The 16,756-nt window shown below is 38.4% G+C and overlaps 1 protein-coding gene across 1 annotated transcript in view; it reads right to left on the bottom strand.

The window, feature by feature from the left end:
- The window catches only part of ZW10 (zw10 kinetochore protein), a 67,854-nt gene extending 52,180 nt beyond the window's left edge, over positions 1–15,674 (bottom strand). The window contains exon 1 of the mRNA XM_007494779.3: positions 15,415–15,674. Coding sequence (XP_007494841.2) covers positions 15,415–15,519 — 105 coding nt within the window. The 5' untranslated portion in view covers positions 15,520–15,674. The remainder of the gene's footprint in view (positions 1–15,414) is intronic.
- Positions 15,675–16,756: the final 1,082 nt, after the last annotated feature.

The following is a 16,756-nucleotide window of genomic DNA, read 5'->3' as shown; positions in this document are numbered from 1 at the left end:
TAAAAGGAACCATAGATGATGATGTAACATCAATATTAAATATATATGCGCCAAAAAGTATAGCATCCAAATTCCTTTTTTTTTTCAAACTCATACCTTCTGTTTTAGAATCATTGATTCTAAAGCAGAAGAATAGTAAGAGTTATGCATCACACAGCTAGGAAGTGTCTGAAGCCAGATTTGAGCCTAGACCATCTCTAGACTTGACTCTCAATCTACTGAGCCCCTCAACTACCCCAGCATCCAAATTCTTAAGGAGAAGTTACATGAGTTTACAAAAGGACAAAAGACAAAAACATTACACTGGTAAGGGACGTTAACCTTCCCCTCTCAGAATTAGATAAATCAAACCAAAATAAGAAAGAAATTAAGGAGAAGAAAAGAATTTCAGAAAAATTGGATTTAACAGACCTCTGGAGAAAACTGAATAATAATAGAAAGGAATATACCTTTTTCTCAGCAATACATAGAATCTTCACAATGTTTACATACTAAGACATAAAAACCTCATAACTAGACGCAGAAAAGCAAAAACATCAAATGCACCCTTTTCAGGCCATAACGCTATAAAACTTATTCAGCAAAAGGCTGGAGAAAAAAAAAGACTAAAAAGTAATTGGAAACTAAATAATCTTATCCTAAAGAATGAGTGGATCAAAAACAAATCATAGAAACAATCAACAATTTCATTAAAGAGAATGACAATAAGAAGACAATACCAAAACTTATAGGATACAGTAAAAGTAATACTTAAAAGAAAATGTATATTTCTAAATGCTAACATCAATAAAATAGATTAAGAGCAGATCAAAAAATTGGTCATGCAACTAAAAAGAAACTAGAGAAAGAACAAACTTAAATACTCAATCTAATTCCAAATTAGAAATCCTGAAAATCAAAGAAGAAATTAATGAAATTGAAAGTAAGAAAACCACTGAACTAATAAATCAGAAAAGGACCTGGTTTTATGGGAGAAAAAACACACAATAGATAAAACATTAATCAATTTGATCAAAAAGAAGAAATCCAAATTACCAGTATCAAAAAATGAAAAGGGTGAATTTACACAAATGAAGAGGGAATTAAAGCAATTAGTACCAGTTACTTTGCCCAATTATATGCAAATAAATATGACAATATGTGAAATAAGAGAACATTTTTGAAATATGAATTGTCTAGATTAACAAAAGAGGAACTGAAATACTTAAACAATCATATCTCAGAAAAAGAAATTGAACAAGCAATCAATGAATTCTCTAAATAAAAAAGCTCCAGCACTCTTTGTGGTGGCCAAAAAGTGGAAAACGAGATGCCCATCAATTGGGGAATGGCTGAACAAATTGTGGTATATGTCGGTGATGGAATATTATTGTGCAAAAAGGAATAATAAAGTGGAGGAATTCCATGGAGACTGGAACGACCTCCAGGAAGTGATGCAGAGCGAGAGGAGCAGAACCAGGAGAACATTGTACACAGAGACTAATACACTGTGGTATAATCGAACTTAATGGACTTCTCCATTAGTGGCGGTGTAATGTCCCTGAACAATCTGCAGGGATCAAGGAGAAAAAGCACTATCCATAAGCAGAGTCCAAGCTGTGGGAATAGAAACACCGAGGAAAAGCAACTGCCTGACTACAGAGGTTGAGGGGACATGACAGAGGAGAGACTCTAAACGAACACTCTAATGCAAATATTAACAACATGGCAATGGGTTCAAATCAAGAACACATATGATACCCAGTGGAATCACGCGTCAGCTACAGGGGGGTGGGGGGGAGGAAAAGAAAATGATCTTTGTCTTTAATGAATAATGCATGGAAATGATCAAATAAAATACTATAAATTTTTAAAAAATAAAATAAAATAAAAAAATAAAAAAGCTCCAGGGCTGAAATGGATTCACAAGTGAATTCTACCAAATAATTAAATCCAATACTATATAAACTATTTGGAAAAATAACTGATGAAGGAATTCTAAAAAAATATGGTGTTGATAACTAAACCAGGAAATGAAAAAACAGAGAAAGAAAACTATAAATCATTCTCCCTGATGAATGTTGATACAAAATTTCAAACAAAATACTAGCAAAGCTATTATAGCACTATATCACAATAATCATAAACTATGACTAAATAGGTTTTACATCAGGAATGCAGGGATGGTTCAATATTAGGAAAACCATCAACACAACCAACCATACCAATAACAAAAACAAGAGAAACCATTCTCAATAGATGCAAAAAAAGCTTTTGACAAAATACAACATCCATTCCTATTTAAAAACACTAAAAAATAATGGAATAATTGGAATAGTCCTCAAAATGATAAATAGCATCTATATAAAACTATCAGCAAGTGTGAATTTCAAAACTACTCCACCCTGTTCAGACCATTCTTTGGAGGATGGGATTTAGCTATTTCCTGATCAATGACAATGGAGATACTTGGAGTAACAGAGTCAGGTCTTGGAAACTGCAATCTCCACCCTACTCAGGTAGAGATTAGGAAGAGCTGCAGCAAAAACTCAAGATTTAATTATTTGAGAATATGGCCCTCAACAGACATGTGCAAAAAAGGACAGACCTCTGGACAGTCCTAGGTCAAGCTAGAGCCACCATTGGCACTTGTGAGGCACAGGAAGTGAGGTAGGGAACAGCCTCTGGAATTCTCTCACTTCCTGTAGCCAGGGCAAGACGCTAGTTCGTGCTAGGAGCTTGAGCAGGGAGGAGGCCCGCAGACAGCTTCTTTCAGATCGGTCAGATGAGTCAAAGACTGGTTCCCTTCTCTACCTTGGCCTTCCAGGCCTAAAACTCCCTGGCTCTACCAGAAGGTTGAGTTAACCTCTTTCCCTTTCCTCCTCTCTCCTCTCCCTCTCCGTTTTCTTACTCCCGTTGTGATTAAACCACCATAAACTCCATTCTGACTTGAGTGTTTCATTTAGGGAATTACATAGCTGAATTCCCTGGTGACCATAAATTAATATTTTAACAATCTTAAAGGTGATTTTCACCATAACACAAGCATTATCTGTAATAAGCAGTAACATCAGGAGTGAAGCAAGGATGTCCATTATCACTACTCCTCCTCAATATTGCACTAGAAATGCTAGCTACCACAGTAAGAGAAGAAATTGAAGGAATTAGAATAGGTAATGAGGAAATAAAGCTATTACTCTTTGTGGATAAGATGGTATACTTAGAGAACCATAAAGAATCAACCAAAATTTTAACAAAACAATTAACTTTATTAAAGTTTGTAAACCTTGAAATTTCTTAGACTTGTGAATGTTGGAAATTTCACCATTGGAAAGTTCCATACTTGGAAAAAATTTCCTACTTATAGTAAGAACTCTATTGGAATGTGAACCCCCTTGGCATGGGAGGATCCTTCTCCTCCCTACTTGGGACTGCTTTAGGACAGAAACCTTTTGCTGAACAATGGAAAGGGCTTTGACCTATGCTTAAGCATAGAACAGGAAGTTCTTTGAGTCATGATTGATTTTAGAATACAATAGAGATACTTGGAATGACAGAACCAGGTCTTGGAAAATACAATCTCCACCCTACTCAGAGTAAAAGGATTTAGGAAGGGCTGCAGCAAAGGATCAAGATTTAATTATTTGAGTATATGACCTTCAACAGACGTGCAAAGCCACAGACCTCTGGGCGGTCCTGGGTTAAGCTAGAGCCACCACTGGCACAGGGAAGACATGGACAGTGATTGGTAGATGTGAGAACTGAGGGGAGGGAACTTAGATGGTTTCCTTAAAGATAGCGGGGTCTGAGGACTGGGGGAGTTCGAGAGGTTTTGCTCTGAGAGGTTGTGCTCTGAGAAGTCTTGCTCTGAAGGAGGCTGGAAGTGGAGGCCCCTGAGACTGTTTCTCCATTTGTTTCTCCATTTTGGTCACATGAGTGATAGGGACTGATCTCTTTTCTTTGCCTCAGCTATCTAAGGGCTTGGGCCTTTTGGCCCAGCCTAAACAGAGGGGGTATTTAAGCCCTATTCCCTTCTCTCCCCTCCCTCTCTCTCTCTCTCTCTCTCTCTCTCTCTCTCTCTCTCTCTCTCTCTCTTTCTAATACCTTTCTTCCTCCTGTTTTTAATTAAAAACTCCATAAAAGTTTGACTGCTGACTTGAGTTTTCATTTAGGAATTACATAGCTGAATTCCTTGGCGACCTTAAATTAATATATATCAGTCTTTTAAAGTGATTTCCTTGTCACAAGTTGCAAGACATAAAAAACACATCAGGATTTCTCTATACTACCAATAAAGTCTAACAGCAAGAGATAGAAAGAGAAATCCCAATTAAAATAACTGTAGACAATATAAAATACTTAGAAGACTACCTGCCAAGACAAACATAAAAATTGTATGATCACAATTACAAAACATTTTTTAGTTAGATCCAAATATTGGAAAAACATTCATTGCTCATGGGTAGGCTAAGCCATATAATAAAAAATGACAGCAATACCTAAATTAATATACATATTCAGTACCATCCCAAACTACCCAAAAATTATTTCATAAAGCTAGAAAGAAAATAATAAAATTCATCCAGAACAAAAGGGCAAGAATATCAAGGGAATTAGTAGAGGGGAAATATGAAGAAAGGTAGCTTAGCTGTACTGGATTTCAAATTGTATTATAAAGTGGCAACCATCAAAACAATCTGGTACTGGCTAAGAAACAAAGTATTGGATCAATGGAATAGATTAGGCACTCAACATGCAGTAGTAAATGACCAGTCAATCCAGTGCTTGACAAACTCAAAGATCCAACCTTTTGAAAGAACTCAATAAAAACTGCTGGGAAAACTAGAAAAAAGTATTGCAGAAACTAGGGACAGACCAATACATCATGCCATATACCAAAGTAAAATCAAAATAGACACATGATTTAGAAATAAAGGGGGATGTTATAAAGAAATTAGGGGAGTATAGAATAGTTTACCTATCAGGTCTATAGAGAGGGGAAGAATTTATGTCCAAACAAGCCATAGAGAATATTATAAGATGCAAAACAAATTGGACTACATTAAATTAAAAAGATTTTGCACAAACGCAACCAAGATTAGAAGGGAAACAAAAAAGTGGGGGGAAAATTTTATATCAAGTGTCTCAGAAAAAGGTCTCATTTCTCAAATATATAGAAAATGGACTCAAATTTATAAGAAAACAAAGCATTCCCCAATTCACAAATGGTCAAAGGATATGAAATTAAAACTATCTTAAGTCATCTGAAAAAATGCTCTAAATCACCATGAATTAGAGAAATGCAAATTAAAACTCTGAGGTACTGCTTCTGTCAGATAATTTTAGGGTTGTGACTTTATATCTAGATTTAAATGGTCACCAAATAAAATTCCCAAGTCAGTCTGGAAATTTATAGTAATTTATTAATATAGAGGGAAGGAATTTAAGGAGAAGGAAAGAGGATATAGGATTTCTCCTACCTGGCCTATGCCAGGGGGAGTTTTAAACTCCCCGTCTCTAGGTCTCTGAAGAAGATTAGAGGCTTCTGAGACGAAAAAGTTGGAAAGTAAAGGAGGAAATTCAGCCAGAAACTCACCACTGAACCAGACAATAGCTTGTAGCCACGCTAAGATGTCGAAGGGCTCAGCACTCAGCTTTCAGCTAACTCTCTACCGCCAATCAGGGAAAGAGAGAGTCCTTGAGGGACGAAAAATCTCAAATATATAGACCTTTCATCCTTGTGTCTCCTCTAAATTTTCACATCTACCAATCACATTAAAGGCTTTTTCTCCAGGACTGCCCATACTTTTAGTTCTCACCTTCTTTGATTTGATTATATCTTTAGAGTTACTTAACACTTCTTTGTTAAGTCACCTTTTGTGAGCTACTTGACCTTAATTTAACCTTTATAGTTACTTAACACCTTTTTGTATTAGATCTAAAAATAGACTTAGTTTAAAGTTCTAGCTTCACTATAAAATGGTGAGAACTAAGTACCTTCATTGTTCAATCAGGTGATTACAACTTTATCTTCCCCTAAAGTAGGTTGAAGTAAGGTGGAGTAGTTTTTAAAGTTCATACCTCATACCTATTAGACTGGCTAACATGACAAAAAAGAAAAATAACAAATGTTGGAGAGGATGTTAGAGAAACACTAATGCATTACTGGTGGAACTATGAATTGATATAATCATTTTGGAGAGCAATGTGGAATCATGTCCAAAGGGCCATCAAACTGTGCATGCCCTTTGACTCAATGATACTGTGAATCTTAAAAATTCTCAGACCCTACTTCATAAGATTTGGTTAAGACCATTCCCCATTTTAAACAATGAAGGAACTTAGATCAGGAATGTGAGACCTCTACTCCACCCCTACTTAAGCATGCTTTAGGGGAAGAAACTCCTTGCTGAACAATGAAAAATATTTAAACCCATACTTATAGTAAGGCAAAAGTTCTTAAGCTGTGCCTATTTTTAGATCTAATACAAAAGGGTGCTAAGTACCTATAAAGATCAGGCAACTTGTGAATTTACAAGGAGCAAAGAGGTGAGAACTTACTCAGAGATTTTTTTCAGGTGTGAACTTAATCAAAGGTTTAAGCCTACTTAGGTGTGAATTAAGAATGGTCTGTCCTTTGGAAAATGTCTACTGTGATTGGTAGATATGAGAACTTAGGGGAGGTGACATAGGAGAAAATTCCCTTTAAAAGGAGATCAGAAGCTGAGAGCAAGGGAACTCTTGCTGGAACTCCCTCTGAGGATACTCTCTCGGGACTCTCTCGGGGTCTCAGAAGTACTCTCTCTGGACATGGAGCTGGCAAAGCTGAACTAGTGTCTCTCTGAACACTAGAATCTAGCTTGGGACAAATCTTGTGGTCACAATTTAAGCCAACCACTTTTTTATCTGCCACAGTTTATAACTCCCACTATTTTAATCATCACAATACTACTAGGTCTGTATCCCAAAGAAATCAAAGATAGGGGAAAACAGCAGGGAAAGAGCTACTTGTACAAAAATACTTATAACAGCTCTTTTTGTGGAAGCAAAGAACTAGAAACTGAAGGGTTGTCCATCAATTGGAGAATGGCTGAACAAGTTGTGATACATGATTGTAATGTAATACTACTGTAGCATTAGATATGACAAATAAGACCATCAATTAAAAAAACCTGAAAAGACATATACAATGACACAAAGTGAACAGAATAAGGAGAATCATGTACATAGATAGTAACAGTAATTACATATCATAATCAACTGTGACTGACTTGGCTATATTCAGCAATGTAAGGATCCAGGACAACCCGAAGGGACTCATTACAAAAAAGGTTATCCACTGCCATTGAAGTACCTGAGAGTCTGGATGCAGATTGAAGCATATTGAAGCATACCATTCTTAACTTTATTTCCTCCATGAATTTTTCTCTAGTATAAATGATATGTTCATTCTGTCATAACATGAACTTAGAAATATGCATTGTATGACAACACATGTACAACATATGTCACATTACCCACCATCTTGGGGACATTGAGAAGGCCAGAACATGGATCAGAAAATGTCAGGAAATTATTATTTAAAATTATTTTTAAAAATTAAATAGTATGAATAATAAAGACTTAGGAACACTGATCAATACAATGAACAACTTTATTTCCAGAGGAAAAAAGATTAAATAAACAGCCCACATAGAGAAAGAGATTAAAGATTCAGAGTGCAGGATGAAACACAGAATTTCTTTTTAACATGAACAGTGATGGAACATTTTTTCTCAGTACACAGATTTGTAAATTCGTTCCAATATTTGTGATTGTCATTTTTAATTACTTTTTCCAATCTGAAAATCTTTCCAATTATTAGTGATTTGAATTACTGATTACAGTGGTGGAACAATTTTTCTTCATTAAGTTGTTGAAAACTTGAATATCTTCCTTTATAAGTTTGAGGATTGGCTCTTTTATATAAATCTGTATCTATTCTTTATATATTTTGAATATGAGACCGCTATTGGAGAAACTTACTGCAAATAATTTCCCATCTTAACAGCTTCCCTTTATATTTTTGCTACCTTGGTTTCTTCATGTGCTACAAATTCTCCATTTTATTTTGTATGATTTTTTCCACTATGGTGATGCACTCTTCCCCTCTTCATAATTTACAGAATGAATATTCACCAAGGTTCTTCTATTTCTTTGAGTTGGCCTTTCATATCTAAGTCATGTATTCATTTGGAGCTAATCCTGATCTATACAGATGTTGGATTATATCTAGTTTCTACCTAGTTTCTACCAGACTGCTTGCCAGTTTCCCCAAGATTTTGTAATGATTAGTAAAATCTAGCCCTGGCAACTGAGGTCTTTGGATTTGTCCACCACAATGTTACCAGATTCATTTGTATATTATACAGGTATATTACATATGTAATTGGTACAAGTTTTAGTGACTATCTCTCTCTGCTATAATTTCAGATTTGGTCCTTATAGGCCTCCTGACTACAATACTGGAAAAGGCTTTAGAAAGAGAAATATGAATGTACTTTTGATGAGAATGCAGATTATGTGTCAGAAGGGAACACAGAGGCCAAAAAGTCCAATTTCTGTATTTTTGAGATGAGTAAATTGTGGAATAGAGATTGTTCTTCACCCGTAATTACACAGCTAGTGTGCATCTAAAGATTTTGAACCCATTTTCCCAACTCTAAACTCGGTTCCATATCCTTTGCAATATATTGCTTTTACCTACACTGCTCTGAACATTGATTTAAATAAAAAGCAAAGTGATTAAACTATTCATACCCTTTAGCCCTCTGACTTTGCTCTGAGATAAATGATCTGGGGAAAATAATAATAACTAGTGTTTAGATACTGATGTAATACAGCCAAAGTATTTTACAAATATTGCCTCATTTTATCCTTTTGCTGACCCTGGGAGATAGGTGCTAGTACTAGTCCACTGCACAGAATTAGAAACTCAGGTAGGATTAGGTTAAATAGCTTGCCCTGAGTCACACAGGTAGAAATTATCAGAGATTAAATTTGGACTTGGGTCTTTTGGATTCAGGGCAGCCCTCTATCTACTACACCACCCAACTGGCTAAAGAAATCATTACAAAAGTAAATGTTCACCAGTTACCAAAATATTTATACCAAGAATTGGGCAAACTAACATCATGAAAAAAAAAATAAACAGTATCCATCAATGAGACAACCACTGGAGAAATGATGGTATTGGAATATCATGAAATATTACAGAAGAATAATGAGTAAACTTGGGATTTTAGGGAGATTTAATCAATTTTTAGCACTTTGTGCACAGAAGAAATTTGTGATGTCTAATGAGATTTCTATTAAGGGAAGAGGCCTTCCATCAGTTTTATTTCAAGGAATATTTTCCCTGTATATTCAAGTCTGAGTTCCAGGTAAAGGTCTTCCCACAATTATTGCTTTTCATAAGGTTTCTTTCCAATATGAATACTGCAAGGTCTAGTGACTCCCATCTTCCTGCAAAGGCAGGTACTGACTGAGCACATTCGGAAGTCTTCTTTCCTCTATGAATCGTCTGATGTAAACAGATGATTTCTAGTGTTAAGGGTAAATTTTGGGGTTGAGACTGAATATATTAGTTAATGGTCGCCAGGGATTTAAATTCTAAATCCCAATGAAATACTCAAGTCAGAACAGAATTTTATGGTGGTTTATTTACAATAGAAGGAAGAAATTAAGAATGAGGGAGAAAGAGGGTAGAAGATCTGCTCTAGCTTGGCCTGAGCCAGGAGGAGTTCAGAGGCCTCAGCCAAAGGGCATTCCCAGAAGATTAAATCTAGCTCAGCTTCCAGCCATGAGGCCTCCTCCAAGATGAGGGGCCTCCTTGGAGGCTGGTGCCTTCAAAAGCCAGGGAAAGAGGATTCAGGCTTAACACTCCAAGTGGTCAACTAAGGGAAGCAGTCTCAGGCCTCCACACTCCAGCCCTCCAAGTCAAGAACCACCGCAAAAAGCCACTAAAGTGGCAAAAGCTTCTCTCACAGGAAGTGATGTGAAATATCAAGGCAGTTCTTTACATCACTTCCTGTGTCTCACATGTACCAATGGTGGCTTAAACTTGGCTTAGGACATCTCAGGGGATCAGTCAGTTGTTTCTGATTTGTCACTTGCTAGCACACGCAGGTCACAGACCATTCTGCCCTACAGTTAATCCTTAAGTGGGGGTGTATACATTCCTGGTTGCTAGAATTCTAAAGACTAAGCAGGATGGAGTAAATCTAAAATTCACAATCCCCCCTGATGATGTTTGGGAGACTAGTCTCCCCAATTGATCACTAAACATAATCATCTTGTACCTCTAAATCATCTAACTACAGGTGCATACAAAATTTTACCTTCTAAGAGGAAACTACAATAGAGATAAGAAGGGAATAGATGAGAGAGCCAGCAAAACCAATGTTTTGCTGGGTGCATTGACAAAAACCAATTAGGAGGCAGTCCCCTTTTGGCATAAGAGTATACATTCAAATTAAATGTTCAATCAACCTTCAGTTCAATCAACCACCCCCAAAGTTCATTCTGGATCTTCTTGATGTAGTGTAGGTTTTTTCAGGCATCTTTCTGCAAAAACAGTTCATTCTCTGGATTTTAGGAGTTAGCAAGCTTTTTTCCTTGAAGATCTTTCTCGAACAAAAAATTCGAAATCTTGGATTTCTATGAAAATACACTAGCTAAATACTTTCTTAAATAGAATTCAAATAAGGCTTGTTCCAAAGATGCATTTTCTGATTTCTAGTAAGTTCTAATAAGACATTTGAATGTATTCCCACATTAAATAATGAGATGATTTCTTTCATGTGAACTCTCTGATAGGAAATAAGGGATGACTTTAGGCAGAACAATTTTTCACATATTGGGTATTAATGTTTTTCCTCTAGTATGGCTTCTCTGATGTTCAGTGAGGGAAGAATATATATTAAGTTTTACTACATTCTAGGAACTCAGTAAGGTTTCTCTCCAGTGTGGATTCTCTGATGACGAGTAAAATGGAGTTGTGTGAAAGTCTTTCCACACTGACTGTACTCATAAGGTTTCTCTCCAGTGTGAATTCTCTTATGTATTTTGAGATTGTAGTTACATCTGAAGGCCTTTCCACACTGATTACATTCATAAGGTTTCTCTCCAGTGTGGCTTCTCTAATGTGCAGCAAGACAGGATTTATTTACAAAGGTTTTTTCACATTGATTACATTCATAAAGTTTCTCTCCAGTGTGGATTCTCTGATGCTCAGCAAGAGTTGAGTTGCATCTAAAAGAAAGCCTTTCCACATTGATTACATTCATAAGGTTTCTCTCCAATGTGGATGCTCTGATGTTTATGAAGATTGGAATGCCATCTGAAAACTTTCCATACTGATTGCATTTATAAAGTTTCTCGGCACTGTGGATTCTCTGATGGTTATGAAGATTGGAAGGGCATCTGAAAGCCTTACCACACTGACAGTATTCATAAGGTTTCTCTCCAGTGTGGATTCTCTCATGTATAACAAGATAGGCCCTATGTGTGAAATCCCTTTCACAATGATTACATTCATAAGATTTCTCTTCAGTGTTGATTCTCTGGTGTTTCACAGGGAGAGTATACACTAAAAACTCTACCACATTCATAATACTCATAAGGTTTCTCTTCACTATATATTTTTTTATATTTAGCAGCTCTGAAACCCATTCTGAAAGCTTTTCTGCACTGACTGAATTGGCAATGTTTCTCTGCAGTGTGGATTTTTTCACATTTAGCAAGCCTAGCCCTATATTCACTATACTAGGAAGAGTTGTTCCCATGAGGTCGTTTTCAGATTTGCACTTGTCTCCTTCACATCAAACCTGACCTCTGCATTTGGACAGGAGTTCCTCAGCCCTTCTGGCTCAAAATGAGAGATCTAAAATTCTCTGAGAACTAGAAGCTCTAGGGAGAGCAAGTTCTGAGCATTCTCCAGCATGACATTTTTATGCAGCTTTTTCTGAGCATAATCATCTAACAGACCCCACTCCTCCAGGGTGAAATCCATGGCTGCATCTTTGAATGTCACCAACTCCTGGGTTAGAGGTCTGCTGTTTCCAAGGACCATTCCCTCTGGCTCCTGACTCGCTGCTTGGGCTAGGCCTTGGTCCTCTGAAGACTGAGGTGGAGAGGGAGAAGGATCCTGGAGCAGGAAAGGTCTTTCCCTTCTCTTCCTAGGCAGGAGGCTGGCCTACATGCTTGTAATCATCTTCCTGTTTGGAAAAGTCTCTTCCTTCCCCTCACCCCCCTCCCCCACCCCTTAGGTACACTGCCACATGGAGGTTAATTGTTGCCTAAGGAAAGAACACCCCAATTTTTACCAGTTGGTTTGTGATTCCAAAGATACAGTGGCAGCTACCAGCAGCCTGGGTCCTGGGGCTGGGGCTAGGATTGCATAAGCGATCTGGGTTGGAGGCCTGGGGAGTAGAGTTGCTGGGGCTTGAGGCTGGGGCCTGGGCCGGGTGAGCAATCTGGGTCAAGAAGGTTAGGAGTGGATGGCTGAAGGCAGGAGTAGGCAGCAGGAGCAGGAGCAGGCAGCAGGAGCAGGAGCAGGAGCAGGAGCAGGAGTAGAAGCAAGCCACTGCAATTTAGCAGCACGAGTGAGCTGAATCAGGAGAAGCAGTTTTGTGAGGGTAGATGGGTGGGTGGGGTGGGTGAAAAATCTTGGCAGGAGGAATGTGGCTAAAAAAAATTATCTAGGCTATCTTTTTTTTTTAAACCCTTACCTTCCATCTTGGAGTCAATACTGTGTATTGGCTCCAAGGCAGAAGAGTGGTAAGAGCTAGGCAATGGGGGTCAAATAACTTGCCCAGGGTCACACAGTTGGGAAGTGTCTGAGGCCAGATTTGAACCTAGGACCTCCTGTCTCTAGGCCTGGCTCTCAATCCACTGAGCCACCCAGCTGCCCCCTATCTAGGCTATCTTAAAAAAAAAATTGAGTTCTCGTCCAACTAGTGGTTGTGAACTGTAAAATCTAAAATTATATCTCTAATAATAAAAATATTTTATGAGGTTTATTAAGGATCATTAAAAATAAAGAGGATATAAAATAAAAACCACGTGCCCATGGCTGGTTAGCCATTTCTAAAATCCCCACTCACCACCATCACTGCTGATTCTACATCAGAGAGGAGGAGACTCAATGCCCATTCCCCTTATCCGCTGTCTACAGGAAGTACATAATGGCAGGAAGTCAGTGGGCTCTCCCAATATGTAGTTCTTTTTTAGAGTAACAGATTTTCAATTATACAACTCTTACTTTATTTGTTTTCTTGATAAAGAATAACCTTGTGGAGTGGCTAGGTGGTTCAGTGGAGACAATAGGTCCTTAGGTTCAAATCTGAACTCAGATACTTCCTAGCTGCGTGATCCTGGGCAAATGTAACTCCAATTTCTCAGCCCTTAGAAATCTTTTTTTTTTCTTTAAGGCAATAGGGGTTAAGTGACTTGCCCAGGGTCACACAGCTAGGAAATGGCTGCGGTCAAATTTGAACACCTATCTCTGGGCCTGACTCTCAATCTACTGAGCCACCCAGCTGCCCCCACTGAGAAATCTTCTGCCTTGAAACAGATACTTAGTACTGATTCTAAGACAGAAGATAAAGGTTTAAAAAAATAAGAACCTTTCAAGTGAGACCAAAAAAAATGGTAAACAGAGAATTAAACTCCAACATATGCAAAAAAGATAGTAAGACAGTATCACAGCTATTTTGAGACAATAAGCCCAGGCAAACCATACAGTAGAGTACATAGAGTATTACCAAAAGAAACTGTAAATATTTGTTGTACCTGTTGATTTTTTAAAATATCAGTGCAAACAGTAGAGGTACCAGAGGGTTATGGATGATTAAATGTGCCTTTTGTTAAGGCAGAAAAGGATAGAATCTTCTAAAAATAGGCTGGTGAACCTGACTTCAATTCCTAACAAAACTCTTGAAATATATTATTAAGGGGGTGACTAGTACGCATTTATAATGGGAAACAGTGATCATTATGAGCTTCCTTAGTTTCCTTAAATACAAGTATGCTAAACAAATCTCATTTTCTTTTTTAATTAGGTTACAAGGCTAGTAGGTAGATAACAGGTATAGACATAGCACAGATGCCTATATATAGGTACATCCTAAAAAGATGGAACGATATGTGGTCTAGTTGACAGTATAGTTTGGTGGATTCAGAATTGGTAAAATAACTAGAAGAGTTATTAAAGGATCAATATTAAATTTGAAGGAAGTTTCTAGAATAACTTAAATAAGAGATCTGTCTTATTCAATGTTTTTATGAATAACTTAGATGAAAACACAGTTGACACAAAGCTGGGAGGAATAACTAACACAATGGGTAAAGACAGTCGAACTCAAAAAAATTCCCAGCACACTAGAATGGCAGGCCAGATCTAATAAAATTAAAGTTAAGAGAGAGGCAGGCAGTGTGCTAGAGAGAACAGAGAGCTGGCCCCTAAGTGAGAAAGAAATGGGAGGAAATTCCACTTCTGTCACCTACTGCTTGTAGCAAGTCACTTAACTTCTCAGCACTCCAGACAACTCCTTAGGGCTAGAAGCTGCTGAAAAAAGTATCTAACTGGTAGGAGTTTCCTATACCAGTGAAATCATAGGTCCAATAAAACAGCGTTATGAAGTTCAACACTTTAATTTAAAAAAAAAAAGCTCCTTGAGTACAAGATGGGAGAGGCATGGCTAGTCATAAGAAAAACATCTGGGGATTTAAGTGATCACTAAGCTAAGTTTGAGTAGGCATTTCAGCATGACCAGCCCCCAAAAGTTAAATTTACAACAATTACTACAAATTTAGGCTGCTTAAAAAAAAAAAAAGTGCAGTGTCCAGAATGAGAAAGATGATCTTTCTATTAAATAATGCCCTAGTCAAACCAAATCTGTAGGATTAGTAGAGGTTTTAGGAAAGGAAATCAAAATAGTGAAAGAACTGGAAGAAAAGGCCATGCCAAACATCTGTTTAAAGAATGGGGGATGTTTAGCCTAAAAAAGGAGAAAATAGAGGGAGGTTATGATTGCTGTTTCCAAGAATCTGAAAGGTGGGTTGAAAGGGGGGGTGAGATTTATCCCACCTAGATCCAGAAGGCAAAATTAGAATAAGTGAGTAGAAGTCCCTGCCCTCAGGTGATTTACAATCCGACAGACACCAAGCAAACAAACACAAAGCAAGAAATATACAGAATAAACAGCACTAAATAAATGCTTGTTAGCTGAACTTGACCTTCGCTAAATTCTCCCCCTCCCCTCCCAAACACCCATTCCCGGCCTCACCTTCACCTCTTCCCCACCCATTATTACCCCCGCCTTACCGGCACTTTTCCCCAGCCCTCCCAGCCCCAGTCCCATCAGTCCTCACCCTACCCCGCCCGGTCCTCACCTTGATCTCCTCCACCCTCCTGGTCAAGCGGCCGATCCGGGTGCCCAGATCTTCCTTTTCCAGGCGTCCCGAATGCGCCAGAACTTCTGTCACGAAGGAAGACATCGTCTCACCTGGACCCCAGACTATAGTCCCCAGGACAGGAACACCGATCGCCACTGCCTCCCGCGCCAGCGCAACAGACTCGGTCCCGCCGCTTGGTCGCCACGCACAGCCTGCTGGGGAAGTGAGTCTTCCTCTCCCAAAGCGCGCTGAGTCTAGGTACGACAATGAACTACAACTCCCGAGAAGCAACGCGCCACGGGGCTCTTTTGGTACTCCACGGTGTCCTGTTGCAGTCAAATAGAAAAAGGACGCGTTGCGTTTGCTTTTTCTGGTCAACCTTTTTAAAATCTCTGAGCGGTTCCTGCTACCCTTTTCGTTTTTGTTTGTTTTTTTTTAATGAATTGTGATTTAGCTAATTCCATACCCAAATGCAATTGTTTCCTAAAACCTCGAGCAAACTATCTATCTTGAAGACCTCGTCGATTTTCATTAAATATTCATTATTTCACAAAATCTGAGAGCTGAAAAGTTCCTCAAAAGTTGTTTAGCTCAACTCATTACTAAACAGTCATCTCTTTAACAATTGACAGCATTTTTGAGTCATGGTCATCTAGCCTCTTCTTTAAAGACTCCAATGATGAGAAACACTGCCTGTTGAAGTTCAGCCCAATCTTCTTATACTTTACTGCCCTTCATGAGCTCCACATTGGACAAAGGTCTTCTTTCTGTTCATCCCAACTCCATACCCTTTCCCTGGCAGTGACTCATGCCTCGATGGCTCTCTCTCCTCACCTGGTCCTGCTGGCTTCCTTAAAGCTCAGCTAAAATCTTTCGGCAATGGGGCTTTTCTGTCTCCCCCCCCCACCCCCCCACTACCACACCCTCTGCCTTCCTTCTGCGATTATATCTCTTGTGCACAGTCTTTTTTTATCCTCTCCTGATTTAGGAGAGGAATCAGGAATCCCAACTCAAAACAAATAAACCAGAGGAGTCAGGACTCCCGACTCAGACCAGAGGAGTTGGTGTCTAATTAAGTCAGATTTTTGACTCAGAATAAATTAACCAGTGGAATCAGTCTCTATAAATTGCGTCTGTAATGGATGGGACCAGAGGATGCAAACCTCGGGACAAGGCAGGTATTATGATAAGGGAATGTCTATAGGGGCTTTTAAAGTTAAAAACCACAAAGAGAAGGGGAAAGGAAGTACACAGACCTTATGGGGTTAAGTCCAGAAATGTTGGTTTTTGGAGTTGAGCAAGGACCAACATGATTTATTGGAAGTTTGGTAATTGAGGG

This window comes from Monodelphis domestica, chromosome 4 (genome assembly GCF_027887165.1).
Source record: "Monodelphis domestica isolate mMonDom1 chromosome 4, mMonDom1.pri, whole genome shotgun sequence".
Taxonomy (NCBI): Eukaryota; Metazoa; Chordata; class Mammalia; order Didelphimorphia; family Didelphidae; genus Monodelphis; species Monodelphis domestica.
The sequence above is the reverse complement of the archived record's forward strand: the minus strand, read 5'-3'. Positions and strand labels throughout refer to the sequence as shown.